Genomic DNA, 25,710 nt, shown 5'->3' with positions numbered 1-25,710 from the left:
CTACCGATAGCCAGCAAACACCCCTTCCCCCGAGAAAAAGTAGTATCCATTCCAAATGTCAGCGATTCCAGTCGGGAGACCCTGCCTTAGAAAGTTGTTACTTTCTAAGGGGAAATGCTTAGAATCTAAAATCTAATACTTAAAATGAGTTCAGTTTCAGAAGCCTATCTTCCTAGGACCTGACGTTAAGGAAACTTTGTTCCTAGCGTTTGCTTTTTTAATTCTAGCTAATTCTATATAGTGACTTCCACTGTTCAGAGGCTGAGGATTCTTCTACGTGTAGGTGGTCGCTTTGCCGCCCTCACAGACAAATCCTCAGTTTGCATACAAAGTCCCGAATTTTACTCTTAAACCTCTGAATGTTCTGCAGTTCTCAATCCAAGTTCTTCCGTAAACTGGGTCGAGATAAAGGCAGGCCAAGATCTCAAACCCACAACGAGAGATCTTGTGCTCCCTGGGATTGAGAAAATGTGAAATTCTCACAGCGCTAAGGAGGGATGGCCCTCTTAAGGAAGCATTAAGTCGTGCTGCTTTTCTTAGGGTCCTATTGGTTTTAAGATGACCGCCGGCAACGGGCAGGAAGATTGCCCGCCTGTCACAAGGCCAACAGGTAAGGCGTCCCGGCCGACTCAGCCGGGCGGCCCTGCGGCCCCGGGCTCGGCCCCGAGCGCCTCGGGAGCACCGCCCATTCGAAGGGGGGCGGAGCCGATGCAGGCGCGCCACAACCTCGGCCGGGGACTGGCGCGCAGGGCGGCCGGGCAGGTCGGGGCCGGAGGCGGCGGCGGTGGCGCGCGCCCGGGAAACAACCCGGCGCCGGGACCCGCCCCCCGAGCGGGCGGGCGGGAGGCGGGGCCGCGGCGGGCGGCGGGCTGCGCCTCGCGGGCCTCGGCGCTCGCAGACGCTCGGGGAACATGGCGGCGGCGGAGCCGGCGGTCCCGGCCGTCCCCGGCAGCGCGGGCACGCCGTCGGGCGCGGTCCCCGTGCTCTTCTGCTTCTCGGTGTTTGCACGGCCCTCGTCCGTGCCGCACGGCGCGGGCTACGAGCTGCTCATCCAGAAGTTCCTCAGCCTGTACGGCGACCAGATCGACCTGCACCGCAAATTCGTGGTGCAGCTCTTCGCGGAGGAGTGGGGCCAGTACGTGGACCTGCCCAAGGGCTTCGCGGTGAGCGAGCGCTGCAAGGTGCGCCTGGTGCCGCTGCAGATCCAGGTGGGTTCCGCGGCCGCTGCCCCGGGCGTTCCTGTGCGCGCCGCGCTCCTCAGGTGCCCCGCGCGCCTCGCCGCTGGGAGGGCCGCGCCGCGGTCGCAAGCCTCGGGGGCGGCCCAGCGACCGTGCTCGCCCGAGGGTGGCGGTCCCCAGCCGGGCTCGGCCGCAGCGGGGGCGTGGGCCTCCCGGGCCGCGGCGCGCCGGCGCCCCCACGTGCGCGGTCCTCAGCCGCCCGTGTCCGCTCCGTGCCGGGAGCGCGTCCCCGCCGCCCGCGAGACCGGAGGGCTGTTCCCTGGTAGCCGTGTTGACCCGGGGGTGGTGCAGGACGGCGGAGAGGAGACCGTGGGGCGTCTTGGATTTACCACTTGGGGAAACACAAACTTAAGGAGTCGGACCCTTTCCCCGTCCTGTTCCCCAGCTTTGAGTTCCTTGCGCTTAAGCCTCCCCCGACTTAAAGTGGGTAACAGTTGCTTGGCTTCTCGCTAGTAACTGTCAGCTGAATGTTGATTTGCATCCCCTTCTAAAGTCACCTGATGCCAGGACTGCAGTGCCTTCTTAAATGCCCAACTTCAGCCAGACCATGCTTTTCTGGTTGTTCTGGCCAAGCGAGTGGTTACACCTGTTTACCCTTAGAGCTTTTTAATATTAAAAAAAAAAAAAACGAGCTCCAATACTAACCGTGGGTTGATTGCCCGTCCTCTTTTCACGCTTAGAGGATTCACTGGCGTATTTACATTTTTGAAAATAAAGATCCTAAGGTATACTTTAGATACTGCATTTATCAGCCTTTTATTCCTTAGTTGAGAAACTGATAAGGCGTTATCCTCCAAAGTCCAAACTGAAATGAGGGACTCTGGGTTAATAAAGCATTTTAACATTCATGTATCGTTGTTGTTTTTTTGCTTCCAGCACAGAGGGCTGTGGAATTGGTCTTGTTTTTCCTATCACCCCAGCACCTGTGCCAGAAGCTTTCAAAACAGGTACTTGAACCTGGATAAAGTTTCTGCGTTCAGAGGACAAAGGTTACGAGATTCCCCTCTTCACCCCTGGAGAGCCTAAAAAGGAGACAGATGGTCTCTGATACCCCAAAATTTGCCCTTCTATCCAGAGGGAGAATTTGGAGAATTATAGTTCCTAGGTGTTTACTTCTCCCCATTTTTGTGTCTTCAGGAGTTTTCATGGCTGACACCTCTCTGCAGCCTTTCTTGTCAGTCTATTTAGATTATTGCTGCCAAAATACCCAGGAAGTTGGATGCACCTTTGACAAATCCATTAATAAAGGCGAGAATCCAGATGCTAAGTGAGGGAGTCTGGAGGCCTACCCAGGGTGCATTTCCTGTAGTGGTTGGGAAGAGCGTGGTCTGTTGCCTGAGAAGATGTTTTGCCACCCAGCCGTCTCCCATATCTGTTGATTCCCCCCTGCCGCCCCTCCCTACACCGCCAACCCACTCCAAGATAGGATTTTTTATTTTGAAAAATTCAAGGCCTGGGTCTGACAACTCTTCTTAATTAAATATCTAGAAATTAATAATGTGTATATACCCGAAATGTCTTGCATATTCTCAGAAGACATTAGATAGTTCAGCTCATCTGTGGCTTTTGAAATATTTTGCTTGGTATAGGAGATAACATCTTTTTATGGTGGTGTTTTATATTATTATTTATAATTATTTATAATAATAGCACCGCTCTGTTCCATCCCTTTAAAAGTGTTATTTTTTTGTTGCTTAATAGTTCCAGAATTCTTAAGCATCTGTTATAGAATACTTTATACATTGTAATATTTAAAAGATTTTTCTTTTATATTGTATCACTTCAGTATTCATAATAGTTTGACTTCTTCAGTTAGGTGCCTCCCCCAGCTTAAAAGTAGATAATGTGGAGGGTCCACATCCCCCCCAATATATGTTTATATACCTGTTCTGATACCTATTTTTATCTATATGAGAAGATATGTGTGTGTGTGTATATACATATCTGCATACACATATACATGTGTGTATGTACTCTCAGAGAGAAGGGGAAGATAATTTTCTTTAAGACCATTTTACTATATTTTTTTGGAGAGCTGCTGTATAATGCTAGAGGTGTGGGCACTTTATAGCTAGACAGGACCATAGAGTTCATTCTACAAACATTTGAATGATCTGCATGTGTCCGGCCCAGTGAATGCAAACATGGGTAAGACCCAATTCTTACTCCTTACCTGATAATCTAACTCTTAAATCTTGCAGCAGGAAGTTGCCCAGGGTTTTATGTTGGTGGAGCTAGGAACGCATGTGAAGGTCCTGCCTTACAGCGGACCAGGGCGTTCATGTCCTCTCTCCATGCTTAATGCACATATTAGGCAGAATGGAAAACAAGTCACGAACTTGAGATTCTAATATCATTCGTTTTGATGCTGTTTCATTGTTCTTTGGAATAGATGCCTGTCACTTAGGAAAACTCAAGGTGACCCATCAGTAAGGTGCACTGCTGGGAATGGTAAACCTCATCTCTCGGAGGAAGGGACAAAGGATGTAAGTTTGGCCACATGTAGTCTGGTTCTTAAATAATGCCGTTTGTTATTTCTCTAAACTTAGGCCTTAGAGCCTTGGTGGCCCAGCTCACATACTGTACGTTCTAGAATATATTCTTATTTTACAGAGGGACCCTAGCTTGCTTTCCTGCTTGTTTTCACTGGTATTTCTTAGGGACCTCATAAAACACAGTGGTAACTGGTGCCTCAGCATCCGTACCTGTGGTTGGGACTGATCGTCAAGACTCACATTGGCAGTATTAGGCTGTGGTAATGATTTAGTGTCTTCTTTTCCCAAAGGTTCTGTCAAAATGATCGAGTGTCTGCTGACAGCTCAGGTTGCTGAAGACATCTCATGTTTCCAGCATAGTTTGCGTGCCTTCTCTTGGTCAGGATGCTTGAAGCCTGAGGAGTGTTGAGGCACAACAGAAGATAGGTAGAGGAGAGGATTTTAGACTGAGAATTTAGGTCATTTTACTGACTGACAAGGTATCTTTTAAAAGGCATTTTCCAAGTTTTAACTAACGGAAACTCACACACATTTAATATACCACCAGCAGTGTATTTTCCAGCCTGCCGCCAGAGAGGGCAGAGCCCAAATAGAAGAGAGGAAGACATGGACTTCGTGAGGGCAGCAGTGAGAGGATTTTGCTCCTGTACAAAGGAGGGAAGGTTCTGGCAGCTTTGTGTGGGCAGAAGATAAGGGCTTCCCTGGGAAGGTTATTTTGACCTTTTCCTGAGATGGTTGATTGGGAAGGGATTCGGCTTAAGCTTTCACTCTAATTTGGACGTCTGTTACTACTGTTTCTATTTTAAACGTGCTTGAACATTTTCTAGCTGGAAGAGATCTGTCAGTTCTTGGTGGGAAGGAAGAGAAGGCAGCGTTGGGAAAGGACGAGCAATCTGTTCCCCCGCGGGCTTGCTGGCTTGAAGGTGGTGGTTTTCGGTCACAGAACCTTGAAGGTGGGAGCATGTGGAAGGAGCGGGTAGGTGATTAATTCTGAGTAGAGCAGATAGGACGGATCTCTGACAGCAAACAGTGTCAAAGGCACTGAGAAGAAACAGCTGGCTTCTGAGGGCACGTTATGGTCTCCACCCCACTGGTTTGGTGGTGCGTGTGTGTGCCATTGTGTGTGTGCCATTTGACGAGAATTTTTCGGTCCAGGTTTTTGCCTAAAACAGTTGCCTGCATTGTGCCCCTTGTAGAAGCTACCTGTAAACACACTGTTTGAGAATGGGAGCTATGATTTCTGTTAGAAATTTTTTCTTTCATTTAGTTAGCCAAGGGGAATCCAACTTAGAGTCACGTGTCCCTCTGTCTCTGGCATCTGGCTGGCTTCACCTCACACCAATCTGGGGTACAGTCTTAAGAAATCAGCTCTGAGGTGGGGGTAGACAGCTGGCCTCCTTAGGGCGGTTAGAAATCGTATACTTCAACTGAATAGCTAGAGTTGTCATATTAATGTCAGTGACATTAGTGTTCACAATAGATGAGTATGTTGTGCAAATAAGATCTGAATAAATAATGCTCTTGCACCCTAAATGAAAAAGTCCCAAACTTATTGCCAGGAACAGATCATGGGATAGTAAGTTGGTGATTTCTGGAAATCCACTTTATGGCTCAGTTTCTTAATTCTGCAAACTATGTTGATGTAACAAGTTAGGCAGTATTAGTATTTCTCTCTCTCTCTCTCTCTCTCTCTCTCTCTCTCTCTCTCTATATATATATATATATATATATATATATATATATATATATAGACGTAGGCTTCTTGAGATATTTTAGTAGTAAATGGTATTTTAACCTCATTACAGAGAAAGATTTTTTTACATGTGCTGAACTGTAGAGTGTAAGGTATGTTTCCTATATGAAGGATATCACAATAGCCTAATAACACTTATTGATTGATTATAGGAAACTCTTTTAATCCTTGAAATAGCCCTATGAGGTAGGTATTATTTTTCTTGCTTTGTTAAAAAATAGATAAAGAAACTGCCATTTGGATATGTTAATGATTTGCTGACTTCCATGTAATTGCAGTTAGTGAAACTGAAATTTAGACTCAGGTTTTCCTGCCTGTGGGCTTCTCTCTCAGGGAGCCTTGTAGCCCCCCCCTGGAGTTACATCGCTTACTATATAGCTGTTGTAATCCCATGTCCTTGTAAACACTTAGGAGTGAAATAATAATACTCCATCATTCCTTCTGGACTCTCTCCCAAGCAGATGATCCTATTTTGTGACTTAACAGACTACCAAAATTTTGGAAACATCATTTTTACAATTCCAGACTTTAACCTCTCCTGAACAGTTCACTCACTGGTAGCTTGCAAGGGGGCTGCTGTAACAAAGTACTACAACCCCGAGCAACTTACACAACAGAAATTAATTTTCTCCTGGCTCTGGAGCCTGGAGGCCAGGGCTGGCGCCTTGTGAGGGCTGTGAGGGAGGGTGTGTTCCATGCTCCTCGGCTTCTGGTGGCTCACTGGCAGCTGGCATTGCTTGGCTTAGAGACACATCAGCCTGATCTCTGTATGATCTCATCTTGATTTAAGTATATTTTAATGACTCTATTCCCAAATATGGTCCTTCCTGAGGTACTGGGGGGTTAGGAATTCAAAATACGAATTTTGGGGGAGGCAGTTCAGCAGATAACACCCACTGTGCATCAGTTTCACGGAGAGAACAGAACCGGTACGCAGTGCATCATGAAGCCAGGCCAGCCACCCTATAGGTGCATCTCGGAGGAACGGGGATTGAGCAAGGGAGGGACAGGTGCCTTGCAAAGTAGTGGCCGTTGTTAGAAAATGGGTCAGAGCACCTGAGGTAGTAAAGGAGCATAAATACTGTCATGATATAGTAAGAATGGGATTTGAGGATGAAAAGTCTTTTGAATATAAATTAAGGTCAAATTCCCACAATGACAGTAAGACAGTGGACAACGTTTATATTTGAAATTGACCCCTTCAACGCTTGCTTGAGGAAGCCATTGGCTGTTACTAACTTTTGGTATTTAAATGTATATGGTATTTAATGTAATAATGTAATAGTATCAACTTTTTATATTTAGATTATATGATAAAAATTTTATACATATTGAAAAATGTATTATGTATGTGTATATGTAGGTATATGAATATATATATATACACGTTTTTATGTGTGATTTCTACATGCTTCTTGAATATTCATTGGTCAGTAATTGCTACACTTGTGATGGCATTTGGTGACGTCCACTTTTAATCTGCTCTTGCAGTTGCAACATGTAAAATTGTGACTGTAAGCAGCATTTTCTTTATCTACAAGGTTTTAGTTTATGAGAAATTCAATTTAGCTGTCAAACTAAGAATTCCTGAATTACAGAGTTTGGTATGTCATTTGACATCAGCTTATTGGAATTCATGTGGATTTGGGGCTGGAGGTGGTTGGCTGGATATGGTTAGGATTTAGGGGGCTTTTTTTTTTTTTTTTACAGCCTCAAAGCCTCCTTTCTGGCTTGTAATGGATGGAGTTTACTAATAAAGTAGCATGTTTTTGCCCAACTACCATAACACAGAGAGATTGTTTCCTTTTTATGCATTTTGTATTTAGAATAGTGTTAGATTTACAGCACAGTTGCAAGGATATAGCAGAGAGTTCTGGATACTTGGGCCTCGCTTCCCCTTCCCTCCTCTTACCGTCTTACGTTGTGGTGTAATGGAAGGAACCAACAAACCAGCGAGGGCACCGACCTTGGTACATTCCTATTAATTTACTATTAAGTGGGCTTTTTGCTTTATTCAGATTTCACTGGCTTTTCCCTAATGCCCTTTTTCTGTCCCCCAGTCCAATCACGGGCACTAATGATATTTAGTTGTCCTATCTTTTTTAGACTCCCCTGGACTCTGACAGTTTCGCAGACTCCCATTGTTTTTGATGACCTTGACAGTTTTGAGGAGTAGCAGTCAAATATTTCTGTAAAATGTACGTCACTTTTGGTTGATCTGAGGTTTTCCTCATGCTTAGACTGGGGCTGTGGGGTTTTGAGAGGACTAGCATGAAGGTCATTCTCATCCTGTCACATCAGGACTGTGTTCCAGCAACATGACATCATCGATCACCTTCACCGTGGTCACCTGCCTGAGGCCGTGTTTGCCAGGCATTTCCGCTGTCAGTTTACCCTCCCACCTCCATACTGTACTCTGAGGAAGCAGATATCTGAGTGCGGGCTGCACGATGTTGGGAGTTAAACTTCAGCTCTTTGAGAGGAGAACAGCGATGCATTTCTGATTCACTAGATTATGACCAGTTACCTCTGAATCAAAACATACTTTGCCAGCTTGTCTCTGTTTTTATGTCTCTGTTTACGGAGGGTTTATAGATGATGATTTCCTATGCGAGGAGGTTTTGTCCGTTGCTGAGTATTTCTGGGCTACATGTTCTGACCCCAGCTGTGTGTGTCACAATGTGCATCTGCTGTCCCCTGCCCAGAACAGGACACTTCACAGCTGAAATGCAGCAGTGGCATTGATGTTAACTTTTACTCTTTGTACTTATAAGCAATGCCATCATCAAACCTAAGTTTTTACTATTGTATCATTTTTTTCTGATTATTTTTAAATAACACTTGGGAAATGTTTTTAAATAGCGTTTGGAAAATATAAGCAAGGATATAGGGAAAGTGTTACCAACACTCCTAACTATATAACAACTGTTAACATTTTTCGTTTATCTGTTTCTTCATTTTACTCATATTTTTACATTATTGAGACACTATTGAACTGGGCTTCATTTTTAAAATCAGATTATGGGCACTTCTTCTTAGTTTAAATTCTTTGAAAATATATATACCTATGTTATTTTACTTGGCTCAAAAATCTTTTGTCATGTGAACATGTTAAAATTGTGCAGTCATTTCTGTAATATTGGTCTTTGGTTTATTTCCAATTTTCGCTATGAAAAGCAGTTTAGTGAACATCTTCATGGGTAATTTTTTTTTCTCTGTGAGTCGCATCATTTCTTTTTGTATAATAGTTGTAGAGGTTGACCTACTGGGTCAAACAGTAGGTGTATTTTCCTTCCTTTATTGTCCTCCACTGAAAATAAATGTCAGTGTATGATTGCTAAATCATTCTTTTTTATTTTCTCTTCAGCTCACTACCCTGGGAAATCTCACTCCTGCCAGCACTGTGTTTTTCTGCTGCGATATGCAGGAAAGGTTCAGACCAGCCATCAAGTATTTTGGGGATATTATTAGTGTGGGACAAAGACTGGTATGTATGTTTGTTTTTTCCAGTTTGCTGAAGCTGATTTCCATTTGTATATACACATTTAAGTATATCGCTCATCGTCTTTCTATTGTTGTTTGTTTGTTTTCAGTTACAGGGGGCCCGGATTTTAGGAATTCCCGTTATTGTAACAGAGCAGTATCCCAAAGGTCTTGGAAGCACTGTTCAAGAAATAGATTTAACAGGTGTGAAACTGGTTCTTCCGAAGACCAAGTTTTCAATGGTGTTACCAGAAGTAGAAGCCGCATTAGCTGAGATTCCTGGAGTCAGGAGTGTTGTGTTATTTGGAGTAGAAGTGAGTACCTGTTTTTGCGTTTTTGACATAGCATCGTATGTAAAAGTTCATCTTTCCAGAATACAGTTTTGTATATAGACTGCCATGTATGCAGTCATAATAATAGCCACCCTTTATTTAGTGGTGATTGTTTTCATGGCACTGATGTTACCACTTTCTGTCTCCTACTTCATTTAACTCTCACTGCAACCCTCTGAGCTAAGTCCTCTTGCTCTCCCCATAGTACAGATAAGAAACTAAAACACAGATGCTGTATTAGTGCCCCAAGGTCATGCAGCTAGTAGTGGACAGAGCTGGATTTGAATTTAGGTTGACTGATTCTTGGGTCTTTTTTTTTTAACCACTACTTTTGAACATTTTCACCAAAGGCGTGATTTTTATTTATGTGTTGTAGGATTTCACTTTGGTCACAATTTTGCTCTAGAAAAACCTCACAAGTCATGTGGTTCATTATCTTTCACAATGGAATCATGTTCATACTTTAAAAAGAAAATACAGATTCCTAATGTTCATTAAAATGATTTTTTGTTTTGATTTGATTTTTTGGACACCTCTGAACAGAATATAAGTATTTGTTCACAGCTTTTGAACAACTGCTGAACTACACTTTTAAGATTATATGAACAAAATTATTAAAAAATAAAATTCAGATACTATTAATTCAATATACCTATGATGTTTTAATGGCAGGTTTTATAGCAGTAAGTTCTCATAGTGGAAGGATATAGCCTCAGGTTTAGAGGTACATTAAATATTTCTGTTTGGACTTCGATAATGGCCATAGAGAGGCAGCCCATTGGTATGAATCTGTCACGCTCAGCGCTATTGCTGACTCCACTGCTTTTGCTCATTCACCATCATTATGCCTAATCAAAATCACCTATGAGCAGTCATCCAGTGCTAATTTTAATGAGGTGTCAGTTGATAATTTTCCTAAAGCTGTCTTGTCGGGTGAAGATAAGGGTGGCATTGTGGCATTATTGAAATCTTTTTTTTTTGTTTTTGAGAGGGCATCTCATATTTATTGATCTGAAATCTGCTTTTATTGGTTGTATAATGTAGTTATTGTTGGGACATGTTTTTACTGCGTATGCTCTGCCAATCAGTTGTTACAAGGTAGTGCTTGTTACAGAGATGGAATCTGCATAACACATTTGCTGGTGACGTGTAGTGTGTATTTTTAGCCTGTGTCATGTGCCCTTTCTAACGTGGCCCACCGTTACCCCTGGGGGCCTTGTAGCATCTCAGTTTTCGCACTGTTTCCTCAGTCTGCAGTACTGCAGACTCATTCTTTGTGTTCGCTATGGTATGAATTCAGGAATACACCCAACTGCAAGCATCATGAACACTGAGTGGTAGTCATCAGCGGTGGGAAGGCCCTCCCGAGGACATAGATAAACGTCTTCAATAATTCCTTATAGAGCTCTGAGAAGATGTTCAGGGCTCCAACTATCAGAAACATCAATATGATCCAATTTCTGACTTAAAAAGCCAGAGGTGCTGTTTATGCCCCAGATCACCTAGTGAGTTAGATTAGAGGAAAAACTAGGTATAGGGCAAGGTTGTTGGACCTGTAACTCCCTCTCCTTTGTGATGTTGTAGCACATTGGTAAATTGTTTTACTTTACTATGTTATTACATGTGATGCTTTACTTTCCTACTAGACTCATGTGTGTATCCAGCAAACAGCTCTGGAGCTGGTTGGCCGTGGTATTGAGGTTCATATAGTTGCTGACGCCACCTCATCGAGAAGCATGATGGACAGGATGTTTGCTCTTGAGGTAATTGTCCTGCTTCAAAATAAATCATATCAAGTTTTCCAAATAAATCTGAAAAGTATTGAATATTTAACAACAATGAAAGGCTTACCTTTTAAGTTTCAGTGTGGTCTGATGATACCAGACTTGATTTCCAGATCCCGACTGTGCATGATTGCCCTTTGAGGTCCCACCATTGTGTCCTATTCTATATCTTCTCTCTCCTTAAACCTTGATTTCCAGTGACCCCAAGACCTCTTTACATCATTTCTCATAATCTGGCTATGGTTTTATGTGGGACCTGAGAGGTATTCCAGTAAGCTTAATGTGAACCATGTAGAGAATTGTGAATTAAAAACAGCTGCATTTCACCTACCTTTAACTCAGCCAAGATCCAGCCGAAACCTTGGGCACAGCGGGCCTTAGCCTGGTTCAGCCTGATAGCAGGTTTTCTCAGACTCAACTTTCTGCGAATAGGAAGTGTGTCACTGACTGGACAGCACTCACGTGCAACGTATCGTGGCTTTGAACAAGTGCCAAGTCGGGGAGCCAGTGATTTTTTTGTTAATGTCACGCAACAGTCCTTACTTAATCATTTGCTGTTCCAAGGCTCTGGAAAAGCAACACAATTCTTTGAAACAATGAGTGCATATTGTAGATGTCTCTCTCTCCCCCTCATTCATGTTTAATTCTAGTTTTGTAATAACTTTAGTATAATGTACATGTGGATTGAGTTGTTAGGTCCTTTAACTGGTTATTTTTATTGAGAGTGGGAAATACAGATTTTTTTGTTTTGAGACCCTCCGGAGTTTCATGCACAAGTCAGGCCTATGAACCGCTTTCTCTGTAGGATTGCTAAATCCTCTCTTCAGCCTAACGTGTTCCCTGGGGGGCGAGCTTGGTAGGGCACCAGAAGGAGTCAGAGGAGAGAAAGACAAGTCCGTGGCGAGGGCTGCCACGAAGCAGGTGGGCCTCTGGCAGCAGTGATTGTTTTAAGGCTGTCCATTCTCCATTATGCTGGAAGCAGGGAGTCCTGTTTTGGGACTACTGGTAGAAATCGTTTCATTTATTTTGTTCAGCTATTTTTAAATCCATTGGACTATTGGATGCTTTGTGTTGTGCTGAAGTCTTAAGTGTTGATTCTTCCTGTCTCTGCAAGGGTTTGTAAGCTGTTGTTATATCATGAATGAATCAAATCTCACTTTTCTAATTTCCTTAGGAATCTGAGTTTATAGATGCCTCTATCCTTTCTCCCCACCTTGGCAAGCAGCCCTCTGCCTCTGTGCAGAACCTTTATGGTAATGCAAAGTGAAAAAGGAGAAACATATAAAACCCCAGAATTCTCCTTGTAAAGACATTGTCCTGCATTTGTATATGTTTTTTGGACATGTCTTTCTTAAGGCATTTATTACAGAAAATTTTGATTGTTGGCAGATTCTCTCTTCTCACAAGAGAGAATGAAATTGTGGCCAGCTTCTTACTTTCTGAACCTTGTTCTTGGAGATGTTTGCAGTCTCAGCAATCAGGGGTCCAAACAGTGGAGGGATAATACGGGTTTGAATGCAGGTTCTGGCATTTTGTAAATTTGTGTCTTTGGGCAAGTTATTTAATATCAGTACTTCATATTCCTCATCAGTGAAATGCAAATAATAGTAGCCCCTCCCTGGGAGGGTTTTTGTGAGGGTTAAATAAGGTAATATATTGATAGCGCTCCATACAGTGCCTGACAAACCAACACTAAAGTGTGAGCTTCTGGTTTTATTTGTGTTGTTCTTGTTGCTGTCTTCATGAGGTCAGGCTTATCAGAAGCGTAGGAGGCGTCTGTTAGCTCCCAAAACCTAGAAGGCACTAGGCCTGAGAAGTTCTGAGGCTGGAAGGAGAGAATATGGCCTGGGGTGGATTTGGAAGAGCCTGGGCCAACCAGCCTTCCTGGGCTTAAAGTGTTGAGGCTGAAAGGGAACAGAGAATCCGGTCATGTAGTGATGGGGTCCATGTGCCACGTTTCAGATTTTCCTTCTGAGTCTTACCTTGATAGGGAATGTTTTAGTTTGTCCTGAAATCACAAAGAGAAACGTCAAGTTTTCTCCTTTATTCTTTAACTATGAAAATCAAATAGCAATCTGACCAGCTCTCCTTCAAATAATTCCAGAGACTACCCCTATGGCCTGTTAAGATTATTGTACTAGTAAGATTTATAGTTACCACATTGAAACTTCTGTACCATTGTCTTTGGTATGTATTTTATGCAACAATATTCTCTGAGCACTGACCACCTGTCAGGCATTGTTTTTTTTCCAACTAATAATTGTTGAGTAAATACAAAATAGAATACAGCGCTCTCTTGCACTTGATGTCCCTTGTCCTTCTGGGAGTTGTCAATGTTGCTAGGAAGTTTAATGGGTTTTGTCTTGTTCCCCTGCTGAGGCTGTTGTAAGGCTTTCCTCTCTTGTACTTCTAGGTTTGTGGGTCAGAGAAAAAAACCTTTCCTTTCCTTGGGCCGAGTGGGACTGTTTTTGCAAGTGTAAGAGAAGAACTTGGGAAATCCATTAAGCCATGTACCCACGTGCAGCAAACAGCTGGAGTTTTAAATGCCTCGTTTTAAACCAGGAAAGAAAGTGCCTTTGGGACCAGTATTGTAGGTGGCCTCATAGCTCCGAGGGCTAGGAGGAGCCTGCCAGTGTCCAGAAAGGGGCTGCGGTTCCCTCTCGGCTCAGGAACCCTTTCAGGTTGGGGCTGGGCAGGTGTGTGGGCAGGTCTACCAGCCTGATCCAAAATGGGCATTTTGCTGACCATGCTTTTCCCTAACATAGGTTCTTGGCTTGATTATTTTGAATCCAGTCCATATTGGCCATACCTCCATCTTGAAGCTGAGTCATACTGTGTTGATTTCTGTTTACTAAATTGTGTTTGGCCCCTGGTGTGCCCTAGCCACCCCGCCAAGGTGACCTGACCCTCAGCGTCACTGAGGATCGGTGGCCGGGAGTGGCCAGGCCATGGTCAGCAGGGCGCTAGGGGAAGCTGGCTTCTCCCAGGCACATGATTCCTTCCTCAGGTCTGGGGACAGCGCTCTGTTCTTCCTGCCTCACGGAGGAATCAGACAATCGTGAGAACTGACTTCTGTGGGCGCTTCGGAGTATCTAAGGCGCTTGCACAGGCATCAGAAGTGTGGGGTTCAGATGCAGACCTGAGTCGCTGAGGGTCCTTGTCTGCCGTGAGCAGCGCTGGGGTCAGGGTGGGACAGCCACAGCCCAGGGCTGGGTTTCAGTGACTGGGCTGCTGCCAGTCTTACGTTTATTCCTGCCCTTCTGTGTGAAGCAAGCACATAGTCCTTCGAGATTTCTGGGGTTTGGTACAGTCCTCAGAAGCTGACGGAAAAGTAAGGAGGAGGAAATGAGTTTCCAGGAGTCTTTAAAAATCCAGAGAGAACTCGCCGGCTGGTATTTGTCCCGACAGGAAGGGCACTAGCAGCCTCGCCTCTGCTATCCTCTTTCCTGGGTGATTCTCTGCTGTTTCCTCCTTGAGAATTGTCGTCAGCTGCGGCTATGTTCTTCGGTACTGGTGGAGGTCCAGGCCCGCTTTCTGAAGAGCGGGCTGCACATCTACGGCCACCCGAAGGGAGACTTTCCCTGTCCAGGGATGTCGGGGCTCTTCAGGGGGATTCCTGAGTGACGAGAGCTGGATCTGCGCACTGTCCTGTGACTTGGCCTGAAATTGTTTCTAACCACTTCATCTGCTGTGATTTTTACAGTTGGTGTTTCTGGATATAACAGTTGGCCTGTTGTTTTTCTCTAGGGTTTCTGATACAAATACATCCAAAGAATGCATCTCTGCTCGAGATTTTCTGGGCACCCTGTCCCCCATTTCCCCCACTTTCTCTTCTTTGTCCCCACTCTCCCTTTCCCCTCCCTTCTTTGAGATTTCTTTACGATGATTCCACTGGAACAACTAGGCAAGGATGTTCTTTGACTGGTGAAACTTCCTATGGCCTTAAATTTTATACTCCTGTTTTGTGATTCTAGAATATTATGGTGCTGGTGGGCTGTTATCATCCGAGGGCACATGCTTCAACCTCCATGCGGCTCTCCAACCAATAACCATTTCTTACTTATGGGAAGGACACCTGTGCTGTGTTGGATGTTTGGGGCCAGAGAGATTGAGAGTCATTGCTTTACATTATTAGCTGGCTTTCTCTTCTGTCCGTGGCGCGCATAAGTCATAATATTGGTACCTGTTTTCTTTCGTTCCTAGGCCATATTACTAATATTGAGAATAACCATAATACGTTTGTGGTGTGGCTAGTGTGAGATCTCTCCCCAGCACCGAGCTGAATGGTATGGCTGCAGACCGTGGTTTCCCTGCAAGATGCTAATTTTTGTGTCCCTGCATCCTCTTTGCTGTCTTCATGTGGCATTCATTCTCCTGCTTGTTCTTTGATTTGTCTTTGTCTTGTTTACAGCGTCTTGCTCAAACTGGGATCATAGTGACTACGAGTGAGGCTGTCCTGCTGCAGCTGGTGGCTGACAAAGACCACCCCAAATTCAAGGAAGTTCAGAATTTGATTAAGGCGAGTGCTCCAGAGTCGGGCCTGCTTTCCAAAGTATAGGACGCTTGAAGGACTGGTGCGCTGCCCCCCGTCAGGTGACAAAACTGTAAGCCAGACAGGCTCTTGTTGCTCCTGGAATTAATGTGTTAGACTCAAATTGGCTCCTTTTCTGTGCCCCTTAGTGAAAATAGAACCTAACCTGTTCGACCATTTGGGTACCAGCATTTAGTTACAACTGTCCGAGGCTTCAGGGGCTGCTTTCCTTCTTTTGTTAATGTGCTTTTATTTATTTAAAAAAAATTGCAACAGAGGTTCCTGTTGTGTCTATACTGTACACTGATCATGACTTGCTAGAGTGCACGCTCTGGTGATGTTTTCTTAAACTGCACACTGTCAGGGCCGACACACCAATCATGGGCAGACAGTCACATCAGCGTCAGTCATGTTACCATGTTTGTGTGGACTTAGTGCTTTTGTTTACAGGTTGCTTGAAACAGGAGTATGAGACGGGAATTTAAAAGCAGGACTTTGGACTCTGTGACCCGTCTCCTTGCACAATGCAGGCAACTTATGGAGGGCACTGCCTTGTTCTCACCAGATGAAATTATATTGATGAATTATGTGTCTTTCTTGGTATGCTAATTTTCCTGTTCTGGTCACCATCATTCTCTGTTAATGTTCTCTTTTTTAGCTGAAGCTTTAAGCTAGAGACTCACGGGGTCATTGACTATTTTAATTTATAGGCAGATGGGATGATTCGCAATGCCATATAATTGGTGGAGGGCTGTTAATAAAATCTTTGAAGTATTTCTCTGGCTGAAGAGCTGGACAGCTGTCTTAAGAACATCTTCTAATATTCACTAGATTTAGCAGAGAGAGTTGGATAAAATGTAGTTCTAAAACATCCATATTCTTTGATATTTTTCTCCACCTACCTTCCAAATACTACAGTTAATACAAAAAGAAAGCATCAGTAATGATCTGGTATTAGTTTTGTAGTCATTGCTACTGTTCAATAAATTTATTTTCATTAAATACTTATTAAGATGGTTTTAAAATTTTTTTTAAATATGTGAATATGGAACATTGCTGTCTTTTATATTAAAGTCATTGAAGAAAATGTATTACTGTGAATGAAATGATTTTGTTCCTCATAACATGGCTCCTTATACTATTCCAGGGATTCTAACATTTATTTAAAGGTATCACATTTTTGACATTTATAATCTTTCAACTCAAGGACACTGTCAAAGAAGGAAAATCCTTTGGCTGTGGAGGCAAGTGGTTTTGACTCAGGGGCCTTTTTCATTAAGAACAATGGTAGAAACTGTTACTTCTTTTGTCTGAGGGAACAAACAACAGCCTGTCCTTCTTGTGAGTGTGTTTAAATGCTTTTCTTCCCGCTAAGCTTGTGTGTCAAAAGAAAGAACCAAAGATTTCTCCACGTTTTAAAATAATTGTTAATAAATTTAACTTCACTTCTCAAGCTTTAATATGAATGCAGATCACCTGGGGATCTTATTAAAATGCTGACTCTGGCCTAGTAGGTCTGGGGTTGGGCCTGACATTTTCATTTCAAAGAAAAGGAACCTTTTCCACCAGTGCAGTTCTGAAGGGGCCTCACTTTGAGGACCAAGGATGTAACTCACAGCGCCTGTCTGCCTCCCACTACACCCTTCATTTCTCAGGACATGTAACCATGGTGAAGCCTGTTTGTAGCTGAAACCAATTCTGTGACCCTGAGTTAGCTTCCTATGGGAACCATAACAAAGGACCACCAACTTAGTGGTTTAAAACAACACAGATTTATTGTCCTACAATTCTATCAGAAGTCTGAAGTGAGTTGAGTGTCACTGGGCTAAAGTCCATTTTCCCCCTCCATGGTCAGCAGCTTGAAAGCAGGATCTATGCACTTTCTGTGCTTATTCAAAAAACATATTTTGAGAAAGTACTACATGCTTAACATGGTGCTATGTGTCAAGGATAAGAAAGATGCTCCTCCTCAGGACACTTACAGTCTGGTACAAAATGAGATACATCCTAACCTCAATAAATGTAATTGAATTAAGTTGTGTGAGAGGTTCAGAAATGTCACTATAACATTGCAGTTCAGAGTAATACAATTATGAATTCTGCCTTCTCCCTTATTTTTTGTAGGTCATGCAAAGCAAGGTGACAAGGCCTTATTATTATGGGAAAACTGGATTGATTTTAATGCGTTAGGCTTTGAATTTGAAAGTATATAATTTTGGAGGATAACAAAACTCCTTTAATTGATGTAAATAAAAAACTTGCAAACATAAGCCAGAGAATAGTCCAGTGTATTAAAAATTGCAAGGGGGTTAGGAGCAGGCTCTGGATGCACAGTTTGACATGCTAAAACATCTGTGGAAACTTAATCCAAAATTAAGAGTAGTGAAAGTAATAAACTTATTTCAACCAGGAAGCCAAATACCCTCTTACATCCATTCAACTACCCCATTTCTTTAGGTGAAATATTTTCTGTTTTTAAAAGTAATTGGGGTAAATCTGACTTCAGAGCTGGGTGGAATTTCAAAGATCATGATCTCAAAGGTCCATGTCAGCTCTAAACTTCTTAACGTGCTTTTATTTTACAAATGTGATGAGTGAGGCTCAGATAGAAATGCTTTTTTGAAAGCCACATAGGTGGGTAAAGGCACAGCAGGGTGAGCACTGGGTTTCTCCAACCCTCCTGTCCTCCCTTCCAGTCCCTGGTAATGCAGCTGAGCAGAGGGGGAAGGGCCATTACATAGGGTGGTTTCTAGTTCACCCCACAGCACACCGTTTCACACTAGCAGAACTAGTGGGACACTTGTAGCTGATAGCTTTCCTGTGCCACAATCTTCAGTCTCATCTTTTTTCTTTACAGTTTTCCAATTAATTTGGGAGAATGGCTGAAAATAGGAATAGTATCATCATTGTTGAATAGACGCATCCATCTTCCCACACCATTAAAGCTCCCTTAATTTCCATGGAACATGATTGTCACTGTTTAACCTTGATTAAAATGAATTTAGAAGTCACTAGACTACTATAATGAGATATCACTTAGATATGATTGAAATGTATTTTTTAAAATAATTACAGTTGGCTTTTAGAATTCATATTTCCATATTGCTTTTCTTTATCTTTTAAGCCTGAACAGCAGACATGTTACCAAGATTTATTTTTAGAAGGGATACAAATCCAAAATTGTGGTCAAATATAATAGCCTGTTAAATCCTATGGAAGGTATTATCCTGATTTGCCTGTTGTAGGAAACAGAATTTTGAAATAGCCCCAAACGTTCCCACGCTGGTTGTCACACACCCCCAATCACATATTCATCTCCATACAGCTGTAAGGGGTTTTTGCTCGGGTGAATTAAGATCTCAACAAATTGGTTCACCTTAAGACAACGAGACTGTCTCTGAGGGTCTGATCTAATCCCGTGAGCATTAAAAGGGAATGGGTGCTTCCTGGTGATAAAGATCAGAGTGGGAGGGATTCTACCAGAGAGAGGTTCTCCTGAGGACTTTGAAGATGGAGGGGACTAAAAGCTAAGCATTTGGGTGGCCAGCAAGGAAACAGGGACCTGAGTTATGCAAGCACAAGGAACCGAATTCAGCAAACAACCCGAGTGACTTTGCAAGCTGATTCCTACCGCCCCCCTCCCAACGGGAAGCCCCAGGTAAGAACTCCGTCTGGCTGACACCTTTCATTTCTGCCTTTGAGACCTCAAATGGAGAGAATCTGCCATCTGTGCCCAGATTTAAGACCTACAGAACTGTGAGGTAATACATTTCTCTTGTTTTAAGCCACTTCGTTGGAGCTAATTTATCACACAGAAATAGAAAACTGATATATATTTGCTTTTCTGCTTTGTTGTGTTTTGAAAATTCGCAAAGTTTACATGAAGAAAAGGAGGAAGGAAGGTTGGAAGTGGGATGCCATCAAGAGAATAAAGTCTGTATTTTACATACTAATTAGTTCCGATTAATTTGCTTCCAGAAAAGTGGGGCTGGAAAGCACAGTGTATGTCCTGCAGTCCATTGTGTTAGTGCTGCAGCCTTTCCCATTGTAAGGTTAGCTTTTTGTGTTTTTCATTTCAGGAACTAGTCAAGTAGGAGCACACTTGTCATACCAGGCTTCATTTCCTGATATAATTGTTAGCTACATAGTACATTTTACTACTCAACTCTAAAAGTCACTTGGCCTCAGATTTGTTCATTGTTCTTGCAGCTGCTTCCTTGTTAAATGGTTCCTCCCACGTCAGGCGGTAGATGCAAGAAATGAAAGGTGATGTGTGCCAGAACCTATAGTTAATACGCAAAAGCTCGCTGTTAACATATACTGAATACGTGCAGCTTTGAATTGGACTTCTGGAAAATGCATGTTTGTGCTTTTAAAATAGTCTGTTTGGCAGCGCCAGCTGCAAAGGTGGAATGCTTTGTAAATCAAAATGTTGGAAATGTGGAGATTTTTCCAAGAAATTGGGCCTTAGAAAGACTGCGTGAAACCTATGAAGAACACAGGTGTAGGTTCTTAGTTGCTATCCAAATGGTAGTGTTTTTGCCATTGTATTGCTTGTATGCCAATAAGAAGTGCTTGATATTCTTGGAGAATTTGGCAAAACTCAAATACTCTGTGTCCTTTGCTGTCAATATTAGATTTCCGCAATTTATTCTTGCAGGTTGACAGCATGGTTTAGGCATAACGTGTGTGTGTGTGTCTGTCACATACCTTTCTTTTCAAATTAAAAAAAAATGGATTGGAGTTGTTGGTGAGGGGAATTGGTAGGAAAGAAGAGAAGAATGGGGAATTTTCCTTCTTATTCTGCAGAAAGCCCTTGTATAATTGTATGATTGAAAGCATTGAAATGGCAGATCTCACACCAGAGGCACATTCTCATTTGCACAAGGAAGAGATTGGACTCAACTGCATTACATGTAGGTTCCTTGAAATTTTTTAAGTGAACTAAATGGAACATTCGTTTGAGTGCCCGTATCATATCAAAGAATGTGCCAGGTACCTAAGTGCTTTGTATCTATTAACTCAATCCTAACAGTCCTGTGATGTCACCAAGTGAATAACTTGCCCAGGCCATCCAGCTGGTTGGAGTGGAGATGCTGAAACTTTAGCCTGGAATTCAGAAACTCTGCTGGAACCATATACTACGCTTGCTCTTGCTGCCGTGGGAGCCAGACACCACGCTAGGCACTTAGGGAAATGTCTATAAACAAGCCATAATTATATGACGCATGGGTGGCACATGGAAGGTCTTTATTCACAGGCTTTTTTCTTTATAGAGGTAGCTTTCCCTGTACTCTCAGATTTGCTATAAATAGCTCTTTTTTTGAAGACTTGACATTTTACTTTACTTTTAATTTCTTTAGAGAGCTCATTGAGAAATGTACAAGTTCCACTAATGCTGTCTTTTGTTAAACTACCTTTAAGCCTTTTAAATGGCTTTGGATTTGCATTCAGAAATGCAATTTTCTTAGCCAGAAATTTTGTCAACTCACTCAACCTCTGGATTCTGATCTTTCAGAGATAAACAGAAACTTACTTATGGTGAGTACTCATTGACTCTGACAAGTTACTTTGTGCTTATTTTAATTAAAAAATAACTGTACTTCTCTAAAAGTAAAAATCTATCTCCTAAAAACCTGAATATTTTAGCTTCAAGGTCATTGAAATATAAATTCTTCAGTGACAGGAATGTTTAGGACCCAAATTAACATAAAAACTTTCTAGAATTAAGAGTAATGGGAACATGTATATATTATAGCCCTGTTTTCTTTCTGTATTGACCAATCTCTTATATTCTGAATGATTCTAATCAAATCAGTTGTTATAATAACTTGTAAACATAAATTTCCAAGCTAAAATCAGTGTCAAACTTTGGATTTGATTTTACTCTTACCTACCAATAAATTGGCCTGTGTATTTTTCGTGGATGCTGGCAGAAGACATGAATTTTCTGGATCAGAGAGAAAGGCCTTTATTACTCATGGCCCTGGAGGCAGCATGAACAGTAGCATCATTACATGGATTCCCTTGGCTCCCAAGTTGCCCAGGCAGGATACAGTGTGTGCCGGATGGATTCCATGCTCTTGGGGGTTTACACTGGGCTTTCAGAGCAAGCCACAAGCAAGCCTGCTCTTTGTCCTAAAGGAGCTCTTACCTCATCTCTCAAGGTTACCTGCTGCATAAGTGATACTGAGAAATGGCCGGGGTAGAAGTGTTCCGGTCCTTGAAGACATGGCACTCCCAGCAAGACATGGAGTATAAGAAGCCCAAGGAGAGCTTACATCCCAACAGGTGGACGCAGTGCACTGTAGTGGAAAGCGCAGAGTCCTGGCTCGCTCTCTCATAGCAGCCTTAAATAAGCCTTTCTGAGGATCTCTAGGTTATTTCACACAGGAAATTGGGATCTGATGAGATGGCAAGAAATAGCCACACCTTCAGCCAGATACTCGTTGTTGCCCTTTTCTGAAAACCTTTATATAAAATAAGACAGGTTGCTCAAGGCTGAAAATTGAGCCTCAGAGAATTTTCACATCATCAAGCAACACACACACAGTATGGCTGATTGCCCTCAAGTGTGAAATGGATTCTTAGAAAAGAAAATGAATTAGTAATTGTTTAATCAAGGGTGCCTTAAAAGAAATATTAGGAAATGCAAACAATTAAAAATGTGTAACTAAGAAATGTTATCTTTCTTTTTTTTTTGGATAACCATAAAAACCTCCAGTGCTCAGAGAAGGCATCAGGGTGTTGTGAGCATTTAAAAAATTGTCATCTTCATGCAATGTCTGGACTAGCTTAGAGATATCTTAGATGGACTGCTTTGTTTGAGAAATTTTTTTTTTCAAGAACAAGTGAATGAGTTGATTGTTTAGTCTTTTGAAACACATCTGATTTTATTTTAGGTAATAGACTGAATTCTGTGAATACAGAAGTTTTGCTAAATAATAGCAGTATTTAGATGAGTTTGGTTGGTTGAAACTTCTCAAAGTAGGTTTCATATCTCCTCTTCACCCCTTGAAAACTTCTGTGCTCTTCAAAGAACTAATAAAGATATAAATGAAAGATACCTGAAAAGAGATTGCATTACATGATTTCAGTCTGCCCTGACTTGCAAACTAGCATAATGGTTGATTTTTTCCAGATCTGTGCTTTGCTATCATTATTGTTAACATTGTGATTGTTCACAGACTACTCTGGGTAATTGGAATGCATTGTAGGTTCAGGTGCACAGGGATTCATTTATGTTAATGTGGAATGAAAGCTGTTTTGTCACTGACAGACCTGCAGCATAGGGTTGGCAAGTATTTTCACACAGGAGAAACAGAATGCCAGCAAACCTTACAAAGAATTTTCTGGAATGAGTGTGTATGGGTTTATTTGTTCATCCTTTCAGTACTGTGTTCCTGGTTACCTACCTTGTGAGAGCCTCCCCACTGGGAATAGAGGAGAGAGAACTATGCTTCTGAAGGAACTCAGTCTAGTGAGAGAAAAGCAAGGCCCGCGGGCTGGTCAGTACAGATATGAGGTCCTGGGTATGATTAGGGAGAGATGGATCAGGGCTTTTTGATCCAGAGCCTTCCATGTTCATTCTTGTACAGTCTGTGTGCTTGATTGGCTGGCTTAATACACAGGATATTTTCTGGCCTTGGCTTTACTAGGATCTGAAGTTTTACTCCAAGCTTATAGTCTCTTAAAGGAGCTCACCATCTAGTCTAGAAAGAGCTGCACTGGGCCTGCCTAGCTCCTAGGCACAGTGAAGGTTCAGGGACAAAATGGGTGCCAACAGCAGCATGAATATTCCTCAACATCAGGCGTGGAGAAGGACAACTTACCTATGCACACACCAGAGCAACGTGCAGAAATTCTACTTAATAGGCTAATCGCTTACTTTCCATACAGTCAGTCTGGATTAGAGAGCTCTGCTGGGGAGGTGCACGTAGGCTGAGTGGCTTGGAGTCACTGTGTGGTAGGCATTGTGTATCCTGAGCTCTCAAGTGTGAGTGCCCACCGGGCGAGTCAGGAAATGCAAATAACAGAGCAGGGAGGCCTGGCGCCCAGGGAAGTTAGCATCCCTCCTGGAGAGGCTGGCCCTGCCCAGTGCCGCCCGCTTGCTACAGCAGAGGGAGGCAGACCCAGTGGTGGCGGTTCCCAAATCTAGAGAAAATGAAAAGCCTGACTGTAGATGTTGGTCTCCAGCCGCCCGACTGTAGCCACAGCTCCTCACCTGCAATGTGGTGGTCTCAGTTTTTCTCATTCACCCATTACTAGTTGATACTGGCTATTTCAACCAAGCCCTAAAGCATTGGCCACAAAGGTTGCTACCTGTGAGAATCACCTGTAGATGTTATAAAACTCCAACACCCAGAGCAGGCCCTCCTACACCAGGGAGACCAGTCTCCACGGGTGGGACCCAGATATTGCAGGGGCCCTTAAGCCCCCACCCCCTGGTGGTTCCAGCGTGCAGCCAAGTTTGAAAAGCACTCCTGGAAGACCTTGTTACTCGGTGTGCCGTGCAAATCATGACCGTCATGCCTGTGGCGAATGCAGACTCTTAAGCCTCACCCAGACCCCCTAGCTGAGCCAAATTCCCCGAGGGTTTCCTGTGCTGATTAAAATTTGAGAAGCATTGCCAGATTACCAAGTGACAGCGTGAACCCCACTTAAGCCTTAGAACAGTGGTTCTATGCATTAAAACAACTCATTTCAAAAATGTACCTCTATCCAGGCCTGCCTAGGGAGATTGATTTAATAGATTTGTGGTGAGTCATTAGTATTTACAACAAAAACTGTTCCAAAGTACAATGTACTGGCAGGGTTACGTCCCATTAATTGTCTTAGTTTAGTTTTCCTCATTTTGTAGTTCTGGGAACTTGTTTTCACCCAATAAGTATTTCTAGGATAGTCATTTGATGATTAATATTGAAAAAGGCAGGCACTGGGAGAAGGGTGCCTGCTACCAGCTGTTAGCTGGTATGTCTGGGTGTGGATGTCTTCTAATTATACTAATTAGCTCTTCATTGCCTTTCTTGAAAATGGACTCCAGTCCCTCAAACACAGGCCCATAATCTACAGGAATGGTTCAGTCAACCAGGTATCTTATCTGAGAGGTCTTAGATCACCTGGAATAAATCAAGTTGTCCTTTTTTCCTGTGAACTCCAGTTCCTTCAGCTGTAAGTAAAGGCAACATCTCTCCTGTCAGGAGGAAACTTCGCAAAATGTTTATAAAGCACTTAGCACAGTAGCATAATGAAACGGCAAGTCTCCTGAGAGAGGACATTCATCTTAAGAGGTGTTTATCAAGGATCTTGGAGCCCCCTTTAACTTCTACCCAAACTAAAGCAGGTTGGTTTTTTTTTTAATGTACTAGTTTCATATAAAATAGAGAAATAACTATCGCTATGCAGAGCATGGTTTACCGTAAAGAACCAGAGGTTTTACCCAAACTAAGCAATGCAACTGAGCAGTTTATTTTTTTTTGTGGGGCATGCTGGGAAGCTAAATCATGGGATGAGCCTGCAATCCAACGTACTTTAAGATTAATTCTGAGGTTACTCGGTCATGGTGGCCCACAGATCACAGCTCTTTTTCAACTTTATCAGGCTAATTTATCTGTCATGTGTGACGGTGGTGTCCAGTTTTTCTATTATAGCAGAAGTAAAAGCTAACATCGGCTGAGGCACTTTTGAGTGAATTGATAAAGCTTGTCCAGGAAGGCAGCACACTCAAATGCATTGGTTACTCAGAGGGCCGGAAAGATCCACCTCGGTGCAAATATACCTGCATCTTCGGCACAGAACACTGCGCTGGAAGCTCTATGGCGCCCCCTTGGGGTAAACGAGAGGAATAGGCTCTCCATACGGCTTCGCCCAGAGGGGGCACAACCCTTGTTTTATTACCTTTCACAAAAGTCTTCATTTACAGAAAAGTTAAGGGAGCCCCTGTCTGTGTGGAGCTTACATTCTGATGGTATCTCAACTTTCATATTATCGAAATGGATCTGATAATGTAGAAAGTATTGGAAGAAAATGAAATAATGGAGCTCTTCTCACTGAGCTATTTCCAATAATCTCTGGACTCCGCTTTAATAACAGGT

The 25,710-nt window shown here is 42.9% G+C and overlaps 1 protein-coding gene across 2 annotated transcripts; it reads left to right on the top strand.

The window, feature by feature from the left end:
- Nucleotides 1-809: 809 nt before the first annotated feature.
- On the top strand, nt 810-16,707 carry ISOC1 (isochorismatase domain containing 1). 2 transcript variants are annotated; one of them, XM_073221262.1, is made up of 6 exons: nt 810-1,208; nt 8,854-8,973; nt 9,080-9,283; nt 10,948-11,064; nt 15,497-15,659; nt 16,067-16,707. In XM_073221262.1, the coding sequence occupies exons 1-5, from the start codon at nt 912-914 to the stop codon at nt 15,641-15,643; spliced, it is 885 nt and encodes a 294-aa protein (XP_073077363.1). In that variant the 5' UTR covers nt 810-911; the 3' UTR covers nt 15,644-15,659; nt 16,067-16,707. The 2 variants fall into 2 exon arrangements, with proteins under 2 accessions (XP_073077363.1, XP_073077362.1); XM_073221261.1 differs by having other exon boundaries at nt 813-1,208; nt 15,497-16,707.
- Nucleotides 16,708-25,710: the final 9,003 nt, after the last annotated feature.

Source organism: Manis javanica, chromosome 14, assembly GCF_040802235.1.
Source record: "Manis javanica isolate MJ-LG chromosome 14, MJ_LKY, whole genome shotgun sequence".
Lineage (NCBI taxonomy): Eukaryota > Metazoa > Chordata > Mammalia > Pholidota > Manidae > Manis > Manis javanica.
Note: the sequence above shows the minus strand (reverse complement) of the source record. Positions and strands in the feature narration are given on the sequence as shown.